We start from the raw sequence: 20,138 nt of genomic DNA on the forward strand, positions 1-20,138 counted from the left end.
TTAACAGTTCTGTTAATTAAAAGCTTTCCTTAAGATCAGAAGTATGTCTTTTCAGTCTGTAAATTCATGACCTGTCATTATGCACTATTGAATTTCATCACATCTCTCTCAGTTGGATCAATAAGGTTCCTTTCTCTGTGTTCCTTTCTCTCTGTTGCCAATGGCACCTTATTTTATGTCATCAATGAATTCCCCATTTTGTTTGTATGCACTATGGTCATTAATGATCATGTTAAATACGATCTGTCCCAGGAATCTCTCTCAGGAAACCTCTGTAAGTAACCTAACACATCTCTTTTCAGGAGAACATATTACCGTGTTCTACTTGGCCAAGTGTGTTTGCTGCCTCTGTGACACTGTTTAAAACCTCTATTGAAGTTCATCAGCAAGGTGTATTAGTAGAGGAAAACACACAATTAATTCAGGTATATCCTTCCTATCTCTTGGAAAAGATCAGGAATCTCTGCATATGTCTGAATTGCCACACATAAACATTCCCATTGTTATTCTGGGTACATCTGTTTTTCATCATTGCATTCAGAGGCTTGTTGGTGGTTGCTCAAGGAGCAAGATGCAGGATGTCCAGTGAGCAAGTAACTTTGTCTGTGTGACTACTGCCTCTTCTGCAGCATATTCACTGCTGTGTTTCAATCAAAAGAGTGTGAAGCAGGATTCTGCCACTAATTTGAAAACTGCAGTAGTATTTAATATATATTGTCCACAATAGTCAGTGTGTTCTTCCACACAGAGACTCAACTCTGTATTTCTTTTAGGCAAAGAATGGCAACTTCTACTTCCAAGATTTATCGTTGTACCACAGAAGTTACAAGCCACCTGACTAGCACTTAGCATGACTCTCTTCATTCAAGATCATATGAACATCCAGAATAAGGCACAGACCATCTCTAATCACACATTTCTCTGCAGCATCTGCAGCATGTTCCACTCATTACACAGTCTTGGCTAATACATTTCCAATTTGTTTGAGTTTTTTGGAAGTAATCTCTTTTATAGGTTACAGCTTGTTTTAGGTTCTTCACAGTATTTCCCCTGGAAGACGATTAAAACACTGGAAACCAACACCATTTTGGAGCTGGAATTCCTGTGTGTTAAGACATTCTGGCTCAGCAGGACTGCACTTCACTCTGTGTGTGTCTCTCATCACCAGAGCAGCCAGCACAAATGCAGAAATACAGATCTGAGTGTTATTCCACACTTAAGCTAAATGCTGTCTGCAGCTGATCAGGCTGACTGTTCAAGAAAGATGCTCATCACAGTAGTTCCCTCACTTCCCCCCCGTGCTGTAGGCTATGGAAGCTTAACAGCTGTAGTTTAACATTAACAAAGGTTGGCCCTGGTCAACCTTTGATATTTTTGGTTACACATGATCTGCCTTAGAAGGTGACAAGCAGGCAAGGAGCACTAAGTAAGGTGAACACCTGTAATCAAGTTATTGGTCCTGCAGGAGAAACCTGGCTTGGATGGCAGGAAGAGCTGGCCCGATGCTGACACCTTGGCTGCCCTGGAGAGCTGGGGCTGGGTTTTATCTCTTCACTTTTTCTCTGAGGCATTTAAATACCTCCCTTTATAGGAGTGCAAGGAAAATAACCTAGTAGCAGCAGAAAAGTTTTAATATTTTTACACTGCAAAGGAAAAGCCAATATTTTGACTAAGGGCTGAATAAGCTTCTACATGAGATTAAGGAGAAATGTGGAAAATGCAGAAAGTTTAAGGGAACTGAGTGAGCTGTTATGGAAGAGGAAGAAATTGCAGAAAGATGACATGTTTCTTTCAAATGCTGTATATTTTTAGGAAGCTATAATAGAATAAGGAATGGGCAGAAAGGTGTTCATCATCATCAATCTCCTGGGTTCTTGTACTTTACCAAAACTCTCTAATGAAAGTAGGCACTAAACAAATATGATCAGGCATGGCAGGTTTTGCCTCTGGGACACAGGGAGCACATCTCACTATGAAAACTTAATAGAGATCAAAGAAGGTAAAGCTTCTTTGAACTCTTCCCATAATTTTAAAATGGAAATATCACTTTCCCTATAAATTATATTGAACTTTTCCTATAGCTCCATAAGGAGTTTATTTTGGCTCTAACAGAGGGTTTTTTTCTGGAACTTTACTCTAAAGCTTTCTGTAGAGTATCAAAGCATTATCAAGAATATTTCAGATTGACCTAAGTAAATGAAACCAGAACTGCAGTGGCAACTATAGTAATTCAAACAGTGTTACAGAAGAATGAAGCAGTATTGCAATTTAGGGCACGATTCCAGAATAAGGTGACAGGTAATTTAGCTGTCAGCATATGAATAGGAAGGTGGATGGAGTATTAACAATGTCAGTTAGGACAAGAAAAGATGTAATGCTCAATTAACTCTCTAAACGAACAAACACAAGGTGTTTTTTAACTCAAAGAACAGTATTGGCAGCAAATGGGTGAGGGCATGGTACTGCTTTATCCTTTGTGTGGTCTCCCAGTGTTAACATCTGTTCTTCTCTAGCTGTAAAAAAGAATCGATTTCACTCTCCTAGCTGGGGAAGGCAAAAGAACTCCTTGTCCTGAGCACCTGCAGAGAGATTGTATCTCCGTCAACTTTCCCGCTGTCCATCAGCCTCAAGAAACCTTCAAGCTGCACTGAAGTTGACACTAACCCCAAGTCTCTCCCAGCCAGCACCTGCTAGGACCCTACCCCTGTGGGGACTTGTCACACTCAGAGCAGAGGGAACTGACCAAAACCTTCTGAGAGCAGAGAGAAAGGTGGGATTTCTCACCTACCCTGTGGTGGGTGTTTTCCACAGGTTTGCTTTTGCCTGTGCCTAGTTCAATGCAGAATCACTGACTTTTGGGAACATCTAGGTCCTATATAGAATAAGGCATCGAGTTTTCATGCTCTGAATTGCTTGCTGGAGGATCTTTCCATTAGTGATAAAGGAAGGCAATGCAACCTACTTTGGGCTTTTTCAATATCCTGCAGTGCCATCTTCAGTATTCTTCTGGATTAAGATTCCTAATTTCCAGGTAAATCTCTATTTCATCAGAATTTAGGCAGCCTGTTCTTTTAAACCTTTTGCCATTTTACCCCTTGGACTGTCCCAAGATGCTGAGGTAGAGGTCCACAAAACACCATGGGATTCCATAAAAGAGGAGTTTAATAATCTGGCAGAGATTCTTCACCTTTAACTGAAGCAATACCTAACCATTCCCTTTGAGATCGTTTGGAATTTTGGGTACAGCCACACAGTCCAGCACAATCTAAGCATAACAAGTTACCTTTTAAACCCAACTTTACCTTTTGAAAGGGCAATCTAACACAGTATTGTGGCACATAGTAGAGGTAGTTATATAGTGAATTTCAACACTGCTCATTATCAGCTGTTGCCTAAATCGAGCTTCTGAATTTTTATATATCAAGAATCCAGAGCTGGAGTTGCCCACACACCACTTCTCTTCTACTTATCAACCCTATTTCATATACTCAAGTTTGAATCTGATGGCCTTGTAGTTTCTGCAAGGTATACTTCAGCTGGAATTATTGTCACTTCAGAAACACAGAAAACAGGGAGAAGAATTTGCAATATGTTATTAAAGTAATATATAACATTAAAAATTCAGATACACCCCTCATGTCGATGCTACAGAGACTTTAAGATTATTTTCAGTAGCACATAAAAGTAGAGATTGTGCTTTTCACTGTAATTCTGGCAAGGGTATTTGTGATCATGCTGGATGAGTGCCTTGTATGCTTCTGTGGGCTTGGGTTTTTTGAAGGAGAGAACATAGCGTAAAGTAAGGTGGTGGCAAATGTCTTGCTGGCCTGAGGAAAAACTTGTTTACAGCCATTTGGATGTTCATTGAAAGCATGGTTTTCTTGTGCTGGGATCAGAACAGAGCTCTGGGGGACCTCAGATATTCCTGTGAACAGAAACAAATAATATGGGAAGAACCACCATCAACTATTGCACCACAGTGGGTGATTTTGAAGTCAAAGCATTTACGTAGTTAATTGCAGTTCAGCTTTCAGCAACAAAAGTGCTCAAGTATTCTGTTTGTTTCATTCAGGAGTACTTTCAAGGTGAGAAGTGACCTCTAGATTATAAATTAATTGTGAAGAATTTCCCATCTTGCACTTAAAGCATGCTTTCCAGTGGTGTTTGTTTGTTTAATCTGAATATGAGAGCAGATTGTCTTTCACTTCCCAGCACAGTCACCCTTCTGAATTTTCTCCAGTGGACAAGCACTGTTTAATCAGCTACTTTTGCTCTCAGTTGCACTGTCTAGTTTAATATTTGATTCCTGTTATGCTTTTATCCACTAGCTTAAAGAGCCTATTAATACCTGTTGTTATATCCCTGTGTGATGGTACTTACACAATGTAACCATAACACCTCTCTTCTCGGGAAGCTGAATAGATTGGGCACCTGAAATCTCTCCCTGGAGAGGAATTACTTCAAATTATTTTCAAGGTTCCTTTCTTAACCTTCTCAAGCATTTCACTATCTTTTCCTTTTAAATGTAGATCCCCAAACTGAACAGCTTCTAATCTTTGTCTCACTGGCGTTTCATGCAGAGAGAAAATAGCCTCCCTATTCCTACTTGTTACTCCTCTGAAACATCAGAGGCTAGCTGCATCCTCTTTAGGCCCCTTTTCCCCAGAAGTATAGCATAATTTCTTCCTCCTCTGACCCCCAAACCCTTCCCTGTGTGTACTGCTCCAGAGCAGCTGGCAGCTTCAATCACCTAAAGCTGTGTTTTTGCATTAAGCTCTATTAAAGGACATTCTGTTTCAACCAAGTTCATCTTATCTACTCTGTAATAGGTTGCATGTGTAATGAGAATGTCATGTATCATTTTCAAAAACCTGTTACGGACATGGTTGTGTAACTTTACTAACCACACTGATAATTTCCTCACAAAAACATGAATCATGTTTGCCTGGCAGGTCACTTCCCATAAAAACAGACTTTATCCCCATATATTGGATTTTTTTTCTCTCTTGTTTTTCTTGGGGTTGGTTAGTGTTAGGCTAATCAGCCTGTAACAACCTGGTCACCATAATTAGTTTTTCTGGATCTTATCAGAAAAATGAACACTAAATTTTTCCAGATATTCCTATTATGCCAAGATTTCCTTGAAGCAGCACCAGAGAGCTGGCACTCTTGCCCTTTCTTTTGGGATTCATGTGTCATTTTTCTGGGTGTGCTGTTTTTTATATGTTCTTAGGAAATGTTTCTTAATATCTCTTTTATGAGTCAATAATCTGGCAAACACATCTTTCTTTCCAAATGCAACCCTGAAATATTTATTAATAATTTATACCTTTCTTAATTCTCCTCTTCTAATAATACTCCTTATGCTTCCAAATACACAAATGCTTTATTGCCCATAGCCCTTACATGGAATTGGATTTTCCAAGGGCATGGATTTTCCCCTTACAGCTTTTGCTTCCCTGATGAAATCTCAGCACTTTCTAATTAATGTTGATTGCCATCTACTTTTGTCTTTCAATGTTAGTTCTACATGGTAATTTTTTCTTCTCAGTTGCTGACTTTGCTTTTCCAAGAACAGGTTTTCAAGTAAAGTTTTCCTCTTGCTTGATGGTAAAATTTTTGGTAAACAAAAAAAAAATTCCTGTAAATGTCTCTATTTTATTTCCCCTATTCACGTAAACCTTTTTCTCCCAAATGCACTTTTTTCAGCTTTGGGGAAATAACTTTGTCAAAGCAGCATGCGTGTGTGTAAAATATGGTTAAGGTTGCCACCTGTTTGCTTGGATCAATGGCAGCTATGAATATCAACCAGAAACAGGAGAATATTGACACAAGCAAGAACTCATCTGAATGAAAGTGAATGGCATTTCTAGCAGCAGATTTTAATGACAAGGAGCCTAAAATAGGCACTACCTAATTAATCTTGTGAGACATCCTTCTATTACTGAATACGGTGATGGAAAAGTGGAATTCTTGCCAGTCATTTGCGATAGTATAGACAGGCATAGAGGCAGTTGTGTTTTGATCCTTTTCAGAGGCGTCTGGGTCGTGGCCAAAATTCTTTGGGGTGTTTCATACTCTTAAAATCCCCAGATCCGGGCTTTCTCCTGGCCAGAATTAAACATACTGTTTAACCATCGGTGCCCGTGGAGTTTGGGTATTTCCAGAGAGTCGCCTTCGAGGTTCTCTGGGTTCCTGTCAGTTACACCTGAGTTTAGTAAACGCGCCTGTCCGGAAAAGAGGAGAAAACACCAAAATCCAAGCTGAAGCCGGGGCTCGGAGGTGGGACGGATCGACCGCCCGGCGCCCGCTCCCCGGCTCCCGGCGCTCCCACGCGGCCCTCGGACCGGTCCTGCCGCCCCATTGCCGGAAGGTGGAGCCCCCGCGCCACTCCCGCCGCCGGAGCTGCCCCTGCCCGCCCCGGGGGAGTGCAGCCCCTCCGCGGGACCGGGGAGAGAGCAGGCTGTCCGCCGGGCAGCCTTTCCGAGGGACCGCGGAGAGAGCAGGGTGTCCGCCGGGCCGTCCCTCCGAGGGACCGGGGAGAGCAGCCCCTGCGCCGGGCAGCCCCTCCGATAGACCGGGGAGAGAGCAGCCCCTGCGCCGGGCAGCCCCTCCGAGGGACAGGGAAGGGCAGCCCCTCCGCCGGGCAGCGCCTTCGCGGGGCCGGGGAGTGCAGCCTCTCGTCCGGAGCGGGGAGCGCAGCCCTTCCGCCGGGCAGCCCCTCCGACAGACCGGGTCTCGCAGCCCCCTTCTCCGGGTAGCCCATCGGCGGGGCCGGGGAGGGAACTGCGCCGCGCTCCGTGCGTGTGCAGCTCCCCCCCCACCCCTCCGCGCCGCAGCCGCGCCGCCTCCTCCGCGCCTTCCCGCCGGCCGCGCTGCCGGCAGCGGGGGAGGCAGCTGTGCGGGCAGGGCGAGGGAGGGGGGAGGAAGGGGTAGGAGGGGAGGAGAAGGAGGGAGAGGTGGAGGGCGGGGACGGGGCCAGCCCGAGGAAATCAAACGGCCCCGACATGAATTAGGCAGCGGCCGCAGAGGGGAGGGCCCCCTCCCCCTCCGTCGGTCCCCGCACGGCGCCCGGCGGCGGCAGCGCCGCCCCGCTCGGAGCGGCGGCTCGGGGCGCGCACGCACACACGGACCGGCGGCGGCGGCCGGGCGGGCAGGGGGCCGGCAGATGAAGATGGCAATGTCTGTGATCCAAGCGTGCCGCAGCCTGGCGCTCTCAACATGGCTGCTGTCCTTTTGTTTCGTGCATCTGCTGTGCCTGGACTTCACCGTGGCCGAGAAGGAGGAGTGGTACACGGCCTTCGTCAACATCACCTACGCCGACCCGGCGGGCGGCGGCGCCGAGCTCCGCAGCGAGAAGAGCGAGTGCGGGCGCTACGGCGAGCAGTCGCCCAAGCAGGACGCCCGCGGGCAGGTGGCCCTGTCCGCCTCGCCCGCCGACCGCTTCGCCTGCGACCCCGGCACCCGCTTCAACGCCCCGGCGCCGGGCAAGAGCTGGGTGGCCCTGATCCCGCGGGGAAACTGCACCTACAAGGACAAGATCCGCCACGCCGCCGCCCAGAACGCCTCCGCCGTCGTCATCTACAACGTGGGCTCCAGCAACGCCAACGAGACCATCACCATGCCCCACGCAGGTGAGCCCCGCCGCCCCCAGGTCTGTGCGGAGTGGGCGGATGGATGGACGCCGTTTTCCAGCCCGCTCTGATGTCCCGTATCCTTGGGGTAGGAGCTGCTGGGAGAGAAGGTGTCCTCGCACCTCCTGACAGGGAGTAGGGTGGGCTGTGGGCCTCGCCGGGTGGTGGGTGCTCATCGGGGACCGGGGCGGGGGTCACGGAGCACCTCTCCATTGCTGCCATGGCAAAGGATGAATGTGCTGCTAGCATATCCGTAGCAATGCACGCCAGTGCTCCACGGGTGAAAAGTTTGGGACGTGTAAACTTTGGGTCTAGTCGGAGGAATGGTTGGGACGCTGAGCCCACTGCGTCCGTGTTTTGTTGTGTCCCGAGGGTCCTCTGGCAGATGCTGTGTGGGATCGAGTGTGATCGAGACCTTCAGAGGAGAAGCGTAGCAGTGTGGTGCAGGCTTATCAGGAGGTGCAATTAAGCAGGGAACACGGTGTCCACTGTCTTGGCTGCGATAGTGTAAAAGCTGTGAGATGGAGCAGGAAAGTCGAGTATCTGATTTGGTGAGAACATGAGATATTTTGTCCAGAACTGGGATGGGGGGGGATTGTTTCAGTCTCCCAGGTGAACGATCAGATGGAGTTAGTGCTTGCAGTGTCAGCACATGGGTGCTTGGCTCATAACATGTGCTCGTCAGCTGGAACCAAGGCAAAATCCAATCATCGGAAACAACCTAAACCTTGGCTTATGCCCACGAAAAAACTCCACCGATTTTGTAACAGTGTTTGATCTGAAATAACGTTGTTTTAAAAACAGTTCACCAGATTTATATTTAGGGACAGAGCTTTCTGCCAGGGGGTCACTGGTCTGTTATACCAGCTGCCTATGCGTGGAGACAAAATGCCACCTATTGTGAAATCTCAGTTTGGTTTCCATCCAGTAACTAATCATGCCCAGCTGTTTCATGCCAGCAGAATCTCAGCAGAGTTAGGGGCAGATTTAAACACAGAAATGCTGCAAAACAGGATGTTATTCTAATGACATTTTAAATTTCCACAGTAAACTAGCTAGCGTGGATGTGCTGAGAAGCAATTTATTGCCCAGCCATAGTGCTATAACGCTGCTGATGCAAAAGTAGCACTTTTGGAACCACTTGTGTGCAGCCTCTTAGGGAGATTAACCATTTATATTGGGTGAATTCACATTTCTTTGGTAGGGTTGGTGGAAGATGGGGGGGTTTTTAGTGCTTTCCCTTGGGTTTGTGAGACAAGCAACTCATAACCTCTTGAGCTTCTTAAAACTGTGCCTTATAACCTGCTCATGGTTTGCTAGCTGTTCAGCTTGTACTTCTTGCTACTTAAAGCATCACAGATTAGATACTAAGCAGTATAAAGTAGTAGGAGCTTGGCATATTTACATATCCTCAAAGTAAAGCCCAGGCTGTTCTAAAATTTAAGATGCAGCATTGCTTATTCTTCTGTAGCGGGTTTCTCTAAAACTGCCAACATGTTGGATCAATTAATGGCTTGCCTGTTTCTGAAGTATGCACTAAGCTGTTTTCCCACACAAATGGTGTTTTATTAAGAAACAGTGGGAGTAAAAAATGTGTCTAACCTTTTAAAATGTTAGAGCTTTGGTTTGTTTTAAAGTTCTAAGATGAAGTAAGCAGGGAAACTTTCTTACTGAAAATGGCCTCAGATTTAAAAAATATGAACATTGTATCAATTATCGTGGGAGAATCTTCTTTCTGTCATGTGACTCTGGAGGGTTTGTTCCGAGATTCCTTTCTGAGTACCGAATTGATACCCAGCAGTGGGATTGTACAGTACCACAGGCTGAAATGAAACTTGCAGAAAATAATCTGAACTTGTGGACCATGATCACTGAGACTGGAGATCCATGCTGATTGATTGGATGAGATTGTCTTCATTTTAAGGATTTTTGTTCAGCAAAGTTGAGTAATGATCGTTGGGCTTACCTTAGAGAAAACCTGCCTTCTGCACACAGTCAAAACTTAGAGGAGTTTTACAGCCTCAGTCTGCTGGAACAGGAGGAAAAACAATTATTCTTAAATATTTGGCAAAGTAGCAGGGATTCAGAACTGGATTTACCTTTACTCTCCCTCTGGTACCACTGTTACACTGCGACAGAGTGAATATACAAGCTATGTAAAATTATGTCAGAAGTCAGAAACTTGCAGCCTTTGACGTCTGCTTGTTCCCAGTCTGAACGATAGCACAAGATTCAAGGGAAGAATGAATCAGGTTCTTGCTTTCTGAGTTCAGCAGCATCTGCAGTGCTCTACCCACGCCAAATCCTGGAGTGGGAAGAAGAAAATTCCATCCTGGAAAATACTTGGAGGGTGAGAGGGGAGGGTGAAATATGACCTAAAAAGCAATTTAAAAGTCAAAAGAAATATGCTGTTACTCCTTTTTTTTTTTTTTTCCTCTCACAGATTTTTTTTTTTGAGGTTTCATAGAATATTTAACAAACACTCTCTATACAGAAAAGTATATCCTGTTGCATAACTATGTGGATTCTGCTCTTACTATAGAACTATTACTCCTAAGAGGTGTTTTATATACATTCTTCTCTTCTGTATGCTTTGCCTTCTTTTTCTTAACTGTCATTTTATCTCTTTTTGCTGCTTTTTCTGCTTCTCTCACCCTCAGTCTTGCTTCTTCATCCCTACCCCTGTGCTTCATTCCCCCTCTTGACCACATTGTTGGACCACTTCATAGTGCTTTGCCCTTACTGCTTTCTTCCCGAAGCTCTCTTTCTCCTGCCAAAGATATTACCTCACGGCTCTATGTTTAATTATATTTTCTGTTCTCTGCTACAGTGCATGCCAATGACCCTTTGCTCATGTTGTGCCTCCTGATTTTAAAATCTGTAGGCAGCTGTAGCAGGACTCAGTGCTTCAAGTTAAAGGAGGTTCATAGACCTCCTTCCCAGCATCCCAAACCAAAACCAGGGTAGTGTTATATCGGAGGTTGTTATGCAAATCTTAAAATGTGACTCTCTGGGATTTATTTATAGTGCACCAGACAGAACAGACAAAGTGTGCTATTTGAACCGGTTCAGTCACTGCATGGAAAGCCTTTGCTTTCGGGGAGCTTGCACTGAGGTCACTGCTTGCACATCCAGAAGGATGTGGTGGAGTTGTGACATCTGCGTTCACAGGGAATGCGGAGCTCTGGAGTTCTCCTGATAGGATGCACTCAGTTTGTACATCACCTGCTGCAGCCTTTGCAAAGTGGCATCTTTATGTTTATTGGCTTGAAGTATGGCATAGGAGCTGTGAGTATGCCTTCGTTTGCTTTTTGAGTAAGTAGGTTTTAACTAGAGAGGGAACAAAAGCTTCTAGAATTTCTATTTCAGATGCTTTGCATTTCTCCTAAATTCACTTTCCTGACAGAAAAAATAATAATATAGGGGATGTTCTTTTTTCTCCATAAGAGTAATCCATGGTGTTGGCTAGGGTTTCTCATTGGAATTAGCTGTCATCTAGGTTTGAAAAGGCCCTGAGCCACTGTGTCTAATTTAATAATGTAGTATTAATTTGAAGTAGTCTTATTACCTGTTGTAGCACATGTCCGTCCTGACATTTCCTCTGAGCTCTGAACAGATACAGTAGAAGAGCCTTCCAGAAGGTGATTCAAGTTGAGAACTCCCCTCTTTTCAGCTCTTTTTTGAGGGAACCTTACGTTGACCACTTCTAACTTAGGTACCTGTCAGGTGCTTGGGGCTAGGGAGGAACATTAACTTTGACTGTGTATGATTCATATGTGGGTAAAAATCAAATCTGTAGTGTTCTCTACAGTTTGTAACATTCAGTTCAAATTCAGAGGTGCATCAGGTTATCTCACAGAATGGATATGCTTGTTATGTGAAGGAAATTTCATCCCGTTTCATTTTGCACCGGAAGCATATGTGAGTCAGGCAGTTTTGCATTCTCCATATTCCACTGCTTTTCCAGTGCATGCCATCACAAATTTTAAGTCATGTGCTGCACATGACAGCCCTTTTGCAATGAAGGGCAGATGTCTCATTTTTTGTAATTGCTTGTACACTCTGGCAGCAATTAGCAGCTGTATCTTGGAGACATGAACCTACTCTGTGGTCTAAGAGGACTCTGACTTCTTCCCTTCCTCCTTGACCCTCAAGTGCAGTATGTGTGCACCAAATTGCATGAGGAGGGCATGACCATCCCACTGCAAAATCAGATGTGTCCCTCCGCACGTACTGAGAACGTGGCCAGCCTTAATTTGAGTGCATTCAGTTCAATAGCAGTTTCTTTCCTTGTACTCAGATTTTTCGTTCCGTGATCAATGACTAGGCTTGCCTTTTACATAGTTTAAGATGTGTTGGTAGTAGTTTTGGCTTTGGGCCCCCCTGTAGATTTCTACTGATATGCAAATTAAACTTTTGAAGTTGAAGATTTCTCTCTTTACAGACTTAATTCAGCACTGTAGCTACATTTGTTTCTTTACTAAAACAATTGTTTTTCTAAACTTTTGTTGAATTCTAATGAGGAAAGTGCTGACAGCATTCACATTGAATTTACATATGGGTAAGTGTGAATTAATTGAGGGCTGGCAATTTCAGGCTTCTGGGGCCTGCCATAATTGTTTTCTGTTTCAGGCACCCAGGATTGATTCCTAACAGAATCTAACTCAGTGCTGGAGGGAGATAGAGGTCAGTACATCTCTGAGGTTTATCCATTGGGGCATGGCTGTGGTGTGCTGCCGTTCTTAGGAGCTCCTTGATCCGTCGTGGAAGCCTGGCTGTCAGCAGTTTTTTAAAATCTAGTTCTCTGTGTTTGTCAAAATCCAGGATTTATAGCACTGGCTAGAACCAGCAGTAGTGGCAGCAAGCTGTCCCACCGCGTTGGCTGGTGGGCCACACTTCTGCCTGCTAGCTCTGCTGTGGTGCAGTGCTAGGCTGCTCTACTGCCCGTGTGTTCAGCTGTGCCAAGCGGAGGGGGCACTTTGCGGTGTTAGGTAACACACCTAGCTGAATTAAAAGCAATGAATTTGACCTACGAGGACTAGAGAAATAATATTAGTCTCTGATACAACCTGGGACAGCCACTTCAATGCTGGGGCACTGAGTTTTGTCATGAGATGAGAGGCTTTTTGCCTTGTTGAGTCTCGCATCATCTTTCAGCCTCACAGCTCGTTCGTGTGTCTCCTTCAGAGCCCACTGCAGACAGCGCAAAGACGGTGAGTCCACTGAGCTTTGGATCAAGTTGTAAGGGACAGCTTTTCCTACAAAGCTGTGAAGTATTGATTCATTGGAGATGGCACTGATCCTCCAAGCTCACTGATTGCAAAAGCAGTTAGATTTCTGCACATCCTTTGGTTACCTGCAATGTTTGTGTACAGTGATGTTCATACAAGTGCTCTCTTAAGATCTCTGTAGTAGGAAGTGACACAGGATGAAGACAATCTTCCTCAGGAACAAAGCTGTATCCGCATGGATGCTAACTGCTGCCTGTTAATCTGGAGCACCTCTTTGGTTTACAGTCTTTAGGAGAATGGCTTGCTTTTGACAAAGCAATGGTTTGTTCTAGTTCCATTGGTATTTTACCTTTAAAATGGTAAATGTTAGCTTGGGTTATTAGAATATTTTGGTAGCCTGTGGCTAGTGTTGATAACAACTGTAGCTCACTAATTGATGCAGATGTATTTCTGTGCTGCCTCCCTTCATGGGTCATCACAGACCCCAGGAACATTTTCAGCAAAAGGGAGAGAAAGTTAGTTCAGTGCTGGCACTCTTTAGAGTTTTTTTTTCCTGGTAAGAGAGCAGCACACTTTTGACTTTTCTCATGTAAGCGAAGGCCTAAAAGAACCCATTATTTTGCTGCACTTGTTTGATGGAACTCATAGTGCATTGTCATGTGAGATGACTGAGTTTCAAGTGACGTCTGCGGAGACCACGAGCCAGGCTGATGAAGAGTTAGATCTTTATGAAGGGATAACCCAACAACTTCTCCACTTCCCAATAATTTCTGCATAGCTAACCTGCACAGAAACGGCATTCATTTCAAGACAAGCCCCACTTCTGCCCTTTCAGCTGCATTTGATCACTAGTCACTTGATGACTCCTTTGGTACAGAAGGGGGTGAACAATACAATCATTGACTCATAGAAATCAGATATGGCAAATATTGAGTAGTCCATGTAATCTGTCACTTTAGGAATGCAGGACTGCTTCCTACAGTGTTACCATCCCCTACCATCACAGTGCTTTTTGCTTAGGAAAGAGTTTTGGGGTGCTTAGAACCAAATGCAATCTGTGTAAGGAGAATGATGCTGAGGCAGCAAATATAAAATGTGGGAGCATGTTAATTAGTAATACTGTATTTTGCAGGAGTATTTAATTCTCATAACTTCCACAAAGGCATAGCTGCTAAAGGATAAGGTTTAAAACCCAACTGTATTCATTGTACCACACAGTTTAAGGGAGTTACACGGCAATTTTAAAAAGGAGGAGGTGGCAAAATATTTTGTAACTGTTTGTGTCCAAATAGGCTTTACTGTGCTGTGTCTTGACTCCACTGTGGGATGTGACCCAGGGTTTCATTTGTGACCATCTCTCTCTCCTCATTTCACTCCTCAATGTTTTGGTTTCTCTGCAAAAGAAATCAAAAAGGTTAGGCCACAGGTCAGGTACTGCACAGTTTTACCAGGTCCTGAATGTGGATGAGCAGGGGTCAAGGACCCCTCAGGGTATCTTGCTTGTTCATGAGTTCATCATGCATTTGGATGTAGCATCTCAGAACATAATTTTATTGAGAACTAAAATTTTTCTTACCTGGAGGAGAAAAGCCAAACCACTTAGGTGAGAACTTCAACTTTTAAAATTTACCATATTAAGTCTACTAGCTTTATATCTACTGTCTGATGCACTGGACACGTTAGTGTAATTAGAAGTAATTCTTCAGCCAAGATAAGTTGAAAATTAGTGATTTAGGTCCTTATCACCCTGCTGGAAACAATGTTTTTTGATTAAAGAACAGATGAGTGGAAACATCTCTTCTTTCACCAGTTCTAGTCGATGGAGAAAGGTTGGTTTGCTTATGAAACAACAATGCTCTGTAGCTGTGTTTTACAAGAGAGGCTTAACAAGGGCATTCTTTACTTTCTGGCTCCTCTTCAATAAATTATTTGAAATAAACCTTAGAACACTGAACTAAGGAATGGAGACAATGAAAAGATTAAACTGTTTTATTGGTATTCTACATCAAAATATGAAAAGCTAGCATATTTGTTTCTTTGCTACTTAAAGATATAATAGCTTTTTCAAGTAACTGTTCATTTCTTTTCCCTCTCAAGAGTGACTTATAAGTAACGTTAATAAAGTGAAGTACCTGTTCATTTGCTTCTGACAGTATAATCACAGTGATATTCAATTATACTGCTAAGCCTAAGGGTCCGTCAGAATTTCAAACTCGAATTTGATGTGTTTAACTGTGTTTATGTATGTAGCAGAGCCTGATGTAAATTGGAAAGGTGGCCCATTTATTTTCAGTTTGAGAAAAAAATTACAGGGGAAAAAAATGTTTATCCTTTTACTTCCCAGATCACAGAAACGCAAATTACAGCCATGTAACTCCGCAGAGTCCTGGTTTGAGTTCACCTTGTATACTCCTTTAACACAGACAGAAACATTACATCTGCATAGGAACGTAGTTCCTCCAGGAATACATGGAGTAGGGTGGGCTGGCAAGTGCGCCCTTGTGCTACACACTTAATGAAACATAGCATTTTAAAATTAATTTATACTCCTGAGCCTTTATCATGAGAGAGGACCCCAGCAGTGGGATGCTCCATAACAAAGCAATTCTCTTTGTATGGTTTTCTACCAAGACAGTCCCCTACTACTGACATATTTTTCTGTGAACCATCATCATTTGTCACTGAACATTGGCTTAATTATATAGGATTTTATTCTTCCTCATAATTTGCTCCATACCTTGTGCTTCCTCCCTTTTTGTATGCTCTTAGGTTTGCCTCTTACTGTTCAAGCCTCTCCTTACCAGGCATCTTTTTTTTTTGCAAGTCATTGTAAGAATATCTCACCAGATAATATATGTATTCTAAAAGGAATTATACATCACATTAATCTCTGGCTTCCAGCTTCATAAATCACACACCATTAAAATGTGCTCTTCTATTCGTTGCTTGATCTTGCAGTCCTTGTCAAAAGATTCATTTCTAGCGTGGTCGCTGTTACATTGCATTGGATGTGCCTGGCATTACACAGCAGCAGTAAGAATGAACTCAAAACCCTAGAAGCTAGTTTCATCTTTAGTTAACATGGATGTCTAATCTTAAGATTGCTGTAAACTGTGTCAGCATTAGTTGAAGGTATGTTGTGGGATGCCTAGGTTCAGACCCAGTACAATAAGCTGTACGGTTCTGTTGTTTTGGTTAAATTGATTTGTGGAGAACTTGAGAAGCTTTTGCACCTAATTGCTACTTTCGTAGTAGCAGAGCATTTCCAGTTCCTCAGGATCAAAGCTCTGAGTGTCTAACAAGTTTCACAATAAAAGCTTTCTTGGGTTTTCCAATTATGCAGGAGTTCTCTATCAGTATCTGATAAAGATCGTTGTGGTTTTACATCCCATGATGCTAAAGCATTAATGTTCTTTTTCCTTTTCCATTTCAGTGTTTTCTGTTAGAAGACAGAAATATATTTCTGCTTTTCCTTTGTGTTAGAGAATCTTAAACCTTTGTCCATATTTCTAGGACATGTTTGGGGTTGTACTCAGAAATAAATAAATCTTTGAAACAGAACAGTTTGATGCTGCAATCACATTCATGATTGCTTCTTATTCTTACACAGAATATGTTTTCCCTTTTCAAGCTTTTATTACGTGCTCATTGTCTCCTGGTTTTACCTACCAGTATTATGTTCCTTGACAGAGGCAACTTTCCCGAGATTGTGTAATCTCTGTGCCTGGTCTCTTACTGCTCTTTATGTGCCCATGTCTTTGAAGTACCATCTGCTTGTCTATCAAATTCATATCTTTACTAAATACTCTTTCAAGACTTCTCATGCTGGAAAATGAAGAGCTGTCTGATTAAAATACATTATGTCTTGTTATAATGCTGCCTTTGATGTGTTTGTCTTGCCTTATTTTTCCTTCAATCCTGTATCCTCTTTATTTTCTTCTTAGTTTTTTCCTCTCTCTTTTTTTTTTTCTTGCCTCCTTTACTATCCATGCTTCCAATAAATCTTCCCTTGGACTTCTCACCCTTTTTTTTCTTTCCCTCTTCACTTCTCCCTTTGTGTGTTCTGAACCTGTTTTTCATCTCCTCTGTTTCTATTTTTTTCTTTTCCTTTCTGCCCACTCCTTGCTAGGTTGACAAAAGTAGGTAAAGGCTATTAGCTTTGTATACAAAGTTGACTGTAAGATGAAGCAGAGCAGGATTATTGCCTTTTGATTGATTGTCCTTTGCAGTTGACTCTGGGTTTAAAGAGCATCTGCTGTCTGCTGCTCAGGGTGGGCTTGGAGGAGTGGGACACCAGCAGCTGGGCATAGCACATTTGCTATGCATAGAAGGGGGTTTGTGCTGAACACTCCTAAGTCTTTTTCATGAATTTTTAAAAGACTAAATTATGGTCTCCTCTTTGAGAAGGGGTAGATTCTTCTCTTTCATGCCATTATGGAAGAAGATTAAGTTTCTCCTCACTGGGTGCTGGAAAAACTGATGGGAAATTTTTCCAAAACTGTTTAACTTAGGTAGGGAAATGGATTTTCAATGAAAAACTGTTTTGGAAAGCTTTTGTTCTCTAGAAAAGATGTCTTAGAGGTCTGAGTTTTAATAAAGATTTTATTTTAGTAAATATTTAATGTCTCAGAATTTCAGGTTCAGGAACAGTTTGGGTTCCCTTTCCCTTTTTTTGATGATATATTACATTTTAATCAGCTTCTACCAGCTTTAGACACTAGTTCCCCTCCAGAGCACAGACCTGCCTTCTTCCCAACTCACGTTACACTTTTCCAGGAATCAATGCATGCATTTGATCACAAGTATTATTTAAAGAAATTGACTTCATGTTTGCAATGCTGAATTTCTTTTCTCTGTGATGGTGTGACAACAGCTTTGTCTTCCCATAGTGCAGTCCATAAGCTATAAGATTTCTGGCTCTTGTTGTGTGTCCTTACAGGCAGGCTCGGCATGACTTCAGCACGAGACACACGGGAATGATACGAGATAGAGATTGCCCTCATAGACAAAGGCATAACAAGGATCAGTAGTTGTCAGTGAAAGTGAGACAAATTCAGGCTTGTAGTAAGATACAATTTCCTAAATGGTTGTCCATACCTTAATGCTACTTGAATGGGATTGGACAGCTCTCGAAATGTCAAATGCTGGAAAAAATTACCCCATTCTCTGGGAAAATTGTAGTAGTATGTGTACAAGACAGGTTGGAGAAGGTGATCATGGTAGTTCTTTATGGTTTTAGGGTACGTCTGAAACTACCACTCAGCTCTTTTCCACACCTGGAGACTCAAAACAGCTGAGGCAGAAGCTCTGCACCATGGGCGAGGGTAAACCCTGTGTCCTGAAGCATCAGCTTTTCAAGACAGGATCTCTGCAAAGACCTTAGCTGGGTAACAGTGACAATGAACCAATGTCAGCTCGATATTTCTTTGTGACTGTTGCTCATAGGAGAGGAAACCGCAAAAAAAAGGCACTTGCAAGAAAAACATAGTCTGAGCCACTTCTATTTTTTGTGTCTGAAGGTGGCTAACAAATGCAGAGGGCTGCCTGTAAGCCTCCACAAAACAAGCATTTTCTGGAGCATCTGTCTTGCATCATGAGAGAAGTTGAAAGCATTTCTCTTCCAAAACTTTTATTTAAATGTTGAATGCCAGCAGAAGGGAATGCCATGATTGAGTACAACCTAGCGCAACAAAGCTATCACAGGTGAGGATGAAATAGTTCAAAAGGCAGTGGGACTGTCATTCACTTTGCCAGAGAAACAGCTGAAATAGCCACTAGATGAAAGTCATGTGAATGAACCTGAATCCTGGAGAGGTGAATTCATGTTGATGAAAAATAATATCCACTTGAAAAATAATATCCACTTGTGATCCCTCTGGCATCATCAGTGGGAAGACATTCTTCCTCTCAGAGACCCTGAAACTTCTTTGACTAATCCATACATCTTAATCCTCATTTCAATTCTGCATTGACTCTGATTTCTCACTGGTACTTACTGTCATGATCTTTGACATTTTCTTGTTTGCTACCTCACTGCTGTTTGTCCCAGTCCCTCCTTGGAGCCTTTACAGGTGCTGGCAATGTTCCCTGAGGTGGTGAGGTTCTTGGTCAGTTTATGCTCCAGTTTGAGCATGAATGTTTTCTCGTTGTCTTTAGCAGTTTTGCATGGTGGTTGGTGTTTGAGAAAGAAGCATTGTATTGTTCACAGAGTGCTGCCCAACTGGATCCACAGGTGAATTAGATAAAGCTACCAAAGAGCTTAACTGTATGTGAAAGTGTTGAGTTATATATAAGCCAGTCAGGATTCTCTAGTGCATATTGATTCTTCAGGTAACTCATCTGTCATCTTCAATCCCCTAACTACTAACCCCTGCTTAAGAAACTACACAGGAAAATTTCTTCTTTCCATGTTTTTGGCTTGTGGGGGTTTTTTTGTGTTGTGTTTTTTTTCTTCCTCCCAATCTAGAGACATCATCTTTTCTTTATCAAAGACCTAGACAGCCTTTTTTCCGCTCTCTTTTTTTCTACCCTACTCTACTAACCAGAACTTATTGAGATGCAAGTTATGAGACTCCATAGCCAATTTTTAAGAGAAAATTATGACTGTGTAACTGTTTGTTTCTGAAGTTTCTAATGGTTGTTAGTTCAAGGAAATTTTTGGTGCTAGAGAATTGATATTTATCTGGTTTCTAAATATGCATGACATCACTTCTTTCTGTGATAATTAAGGGCTTCATTCCTATTAACTAATTTATGTAACCATCTTTCTACTATTAGACTTATGGTAAATAACAAAGCAAGCACTGAATTTTTAGTATTGAGTATCTTCTACTGAGTATCTTGTACATTTGTAGTGTACAGTCTGTTCTTAGTTCTCAACCACTGCTCTGCTGAGTCAGCACAATGATTGCTGTTGGTCTTTCTGTGTCCACAGACCAAGAATATTTTTTGCCAATGCAAAGATAACTCTGCAGATATTATCACAAAGCTGTTGTCTTTGGCTCTGACTAGAGCCAAATGTGTCGTGGATTAGCCTGCAAAACAGGAGCTACTGTGTATCTGTAAAGCAATAAACTGCTTGGTGGTAATGATAGCAGGGAGGCAATTCTAACTGTGTCTCACCCAGACTAATATAGAAACTCCTAAAATCTCTTACTTGCGGATGAGACCTATACTTAAAAACCACTTCTCACTTTACTAAGGCCATGATTTTGCTGCCATAAAACTCACTAGTAAGTAGGTATTTTAAAATTTTAGGTTAGACGTTATTTCT

The 20,138-nt window shown here is 42.8% G+C and overlaps 1 protein-coding gene across 1 annotated transcript in view; it reads left to right on the top strand.

The window, feature by feature from the left end:
• Positions 1–7,008: 7,008 nt before the first annotated feature.
• RNF150 (ring finger protein 150) overlaps positions 7,009–20,138 on the top strand; it is a 114,000-nt gene continuing 100,870 nt past the window's right edge. The window contains exon 1 of the mRNA XM_050330624.1: positions 7,009–7,634. Coding sequence (XP_050186581.1) covers positions 7,169–7,634 — 466 coding nt within the window. The 5' untranslated portion in view covers positions 7,009–7,168. The remainder of the gene's footprint in view (positions 7,635–20,138) is intronic.

Source organism: Myiozetetes cayanensis, unplaced genomic scaffold (genome assembly GCF_022539395.1).
Source record: "Myiozetetes cayanensis isolate MyiCay16 unplaced genomic scaffold, myiCay2020 scf42, whole genome shotgun sequence".
NCBI classification, from domain to species: Eukaryota; Metazoa; Chordata; class Aves; order Passeriformes; family Tyrannidae; genus Myiozetetes; species Myiozetetes cayanensis.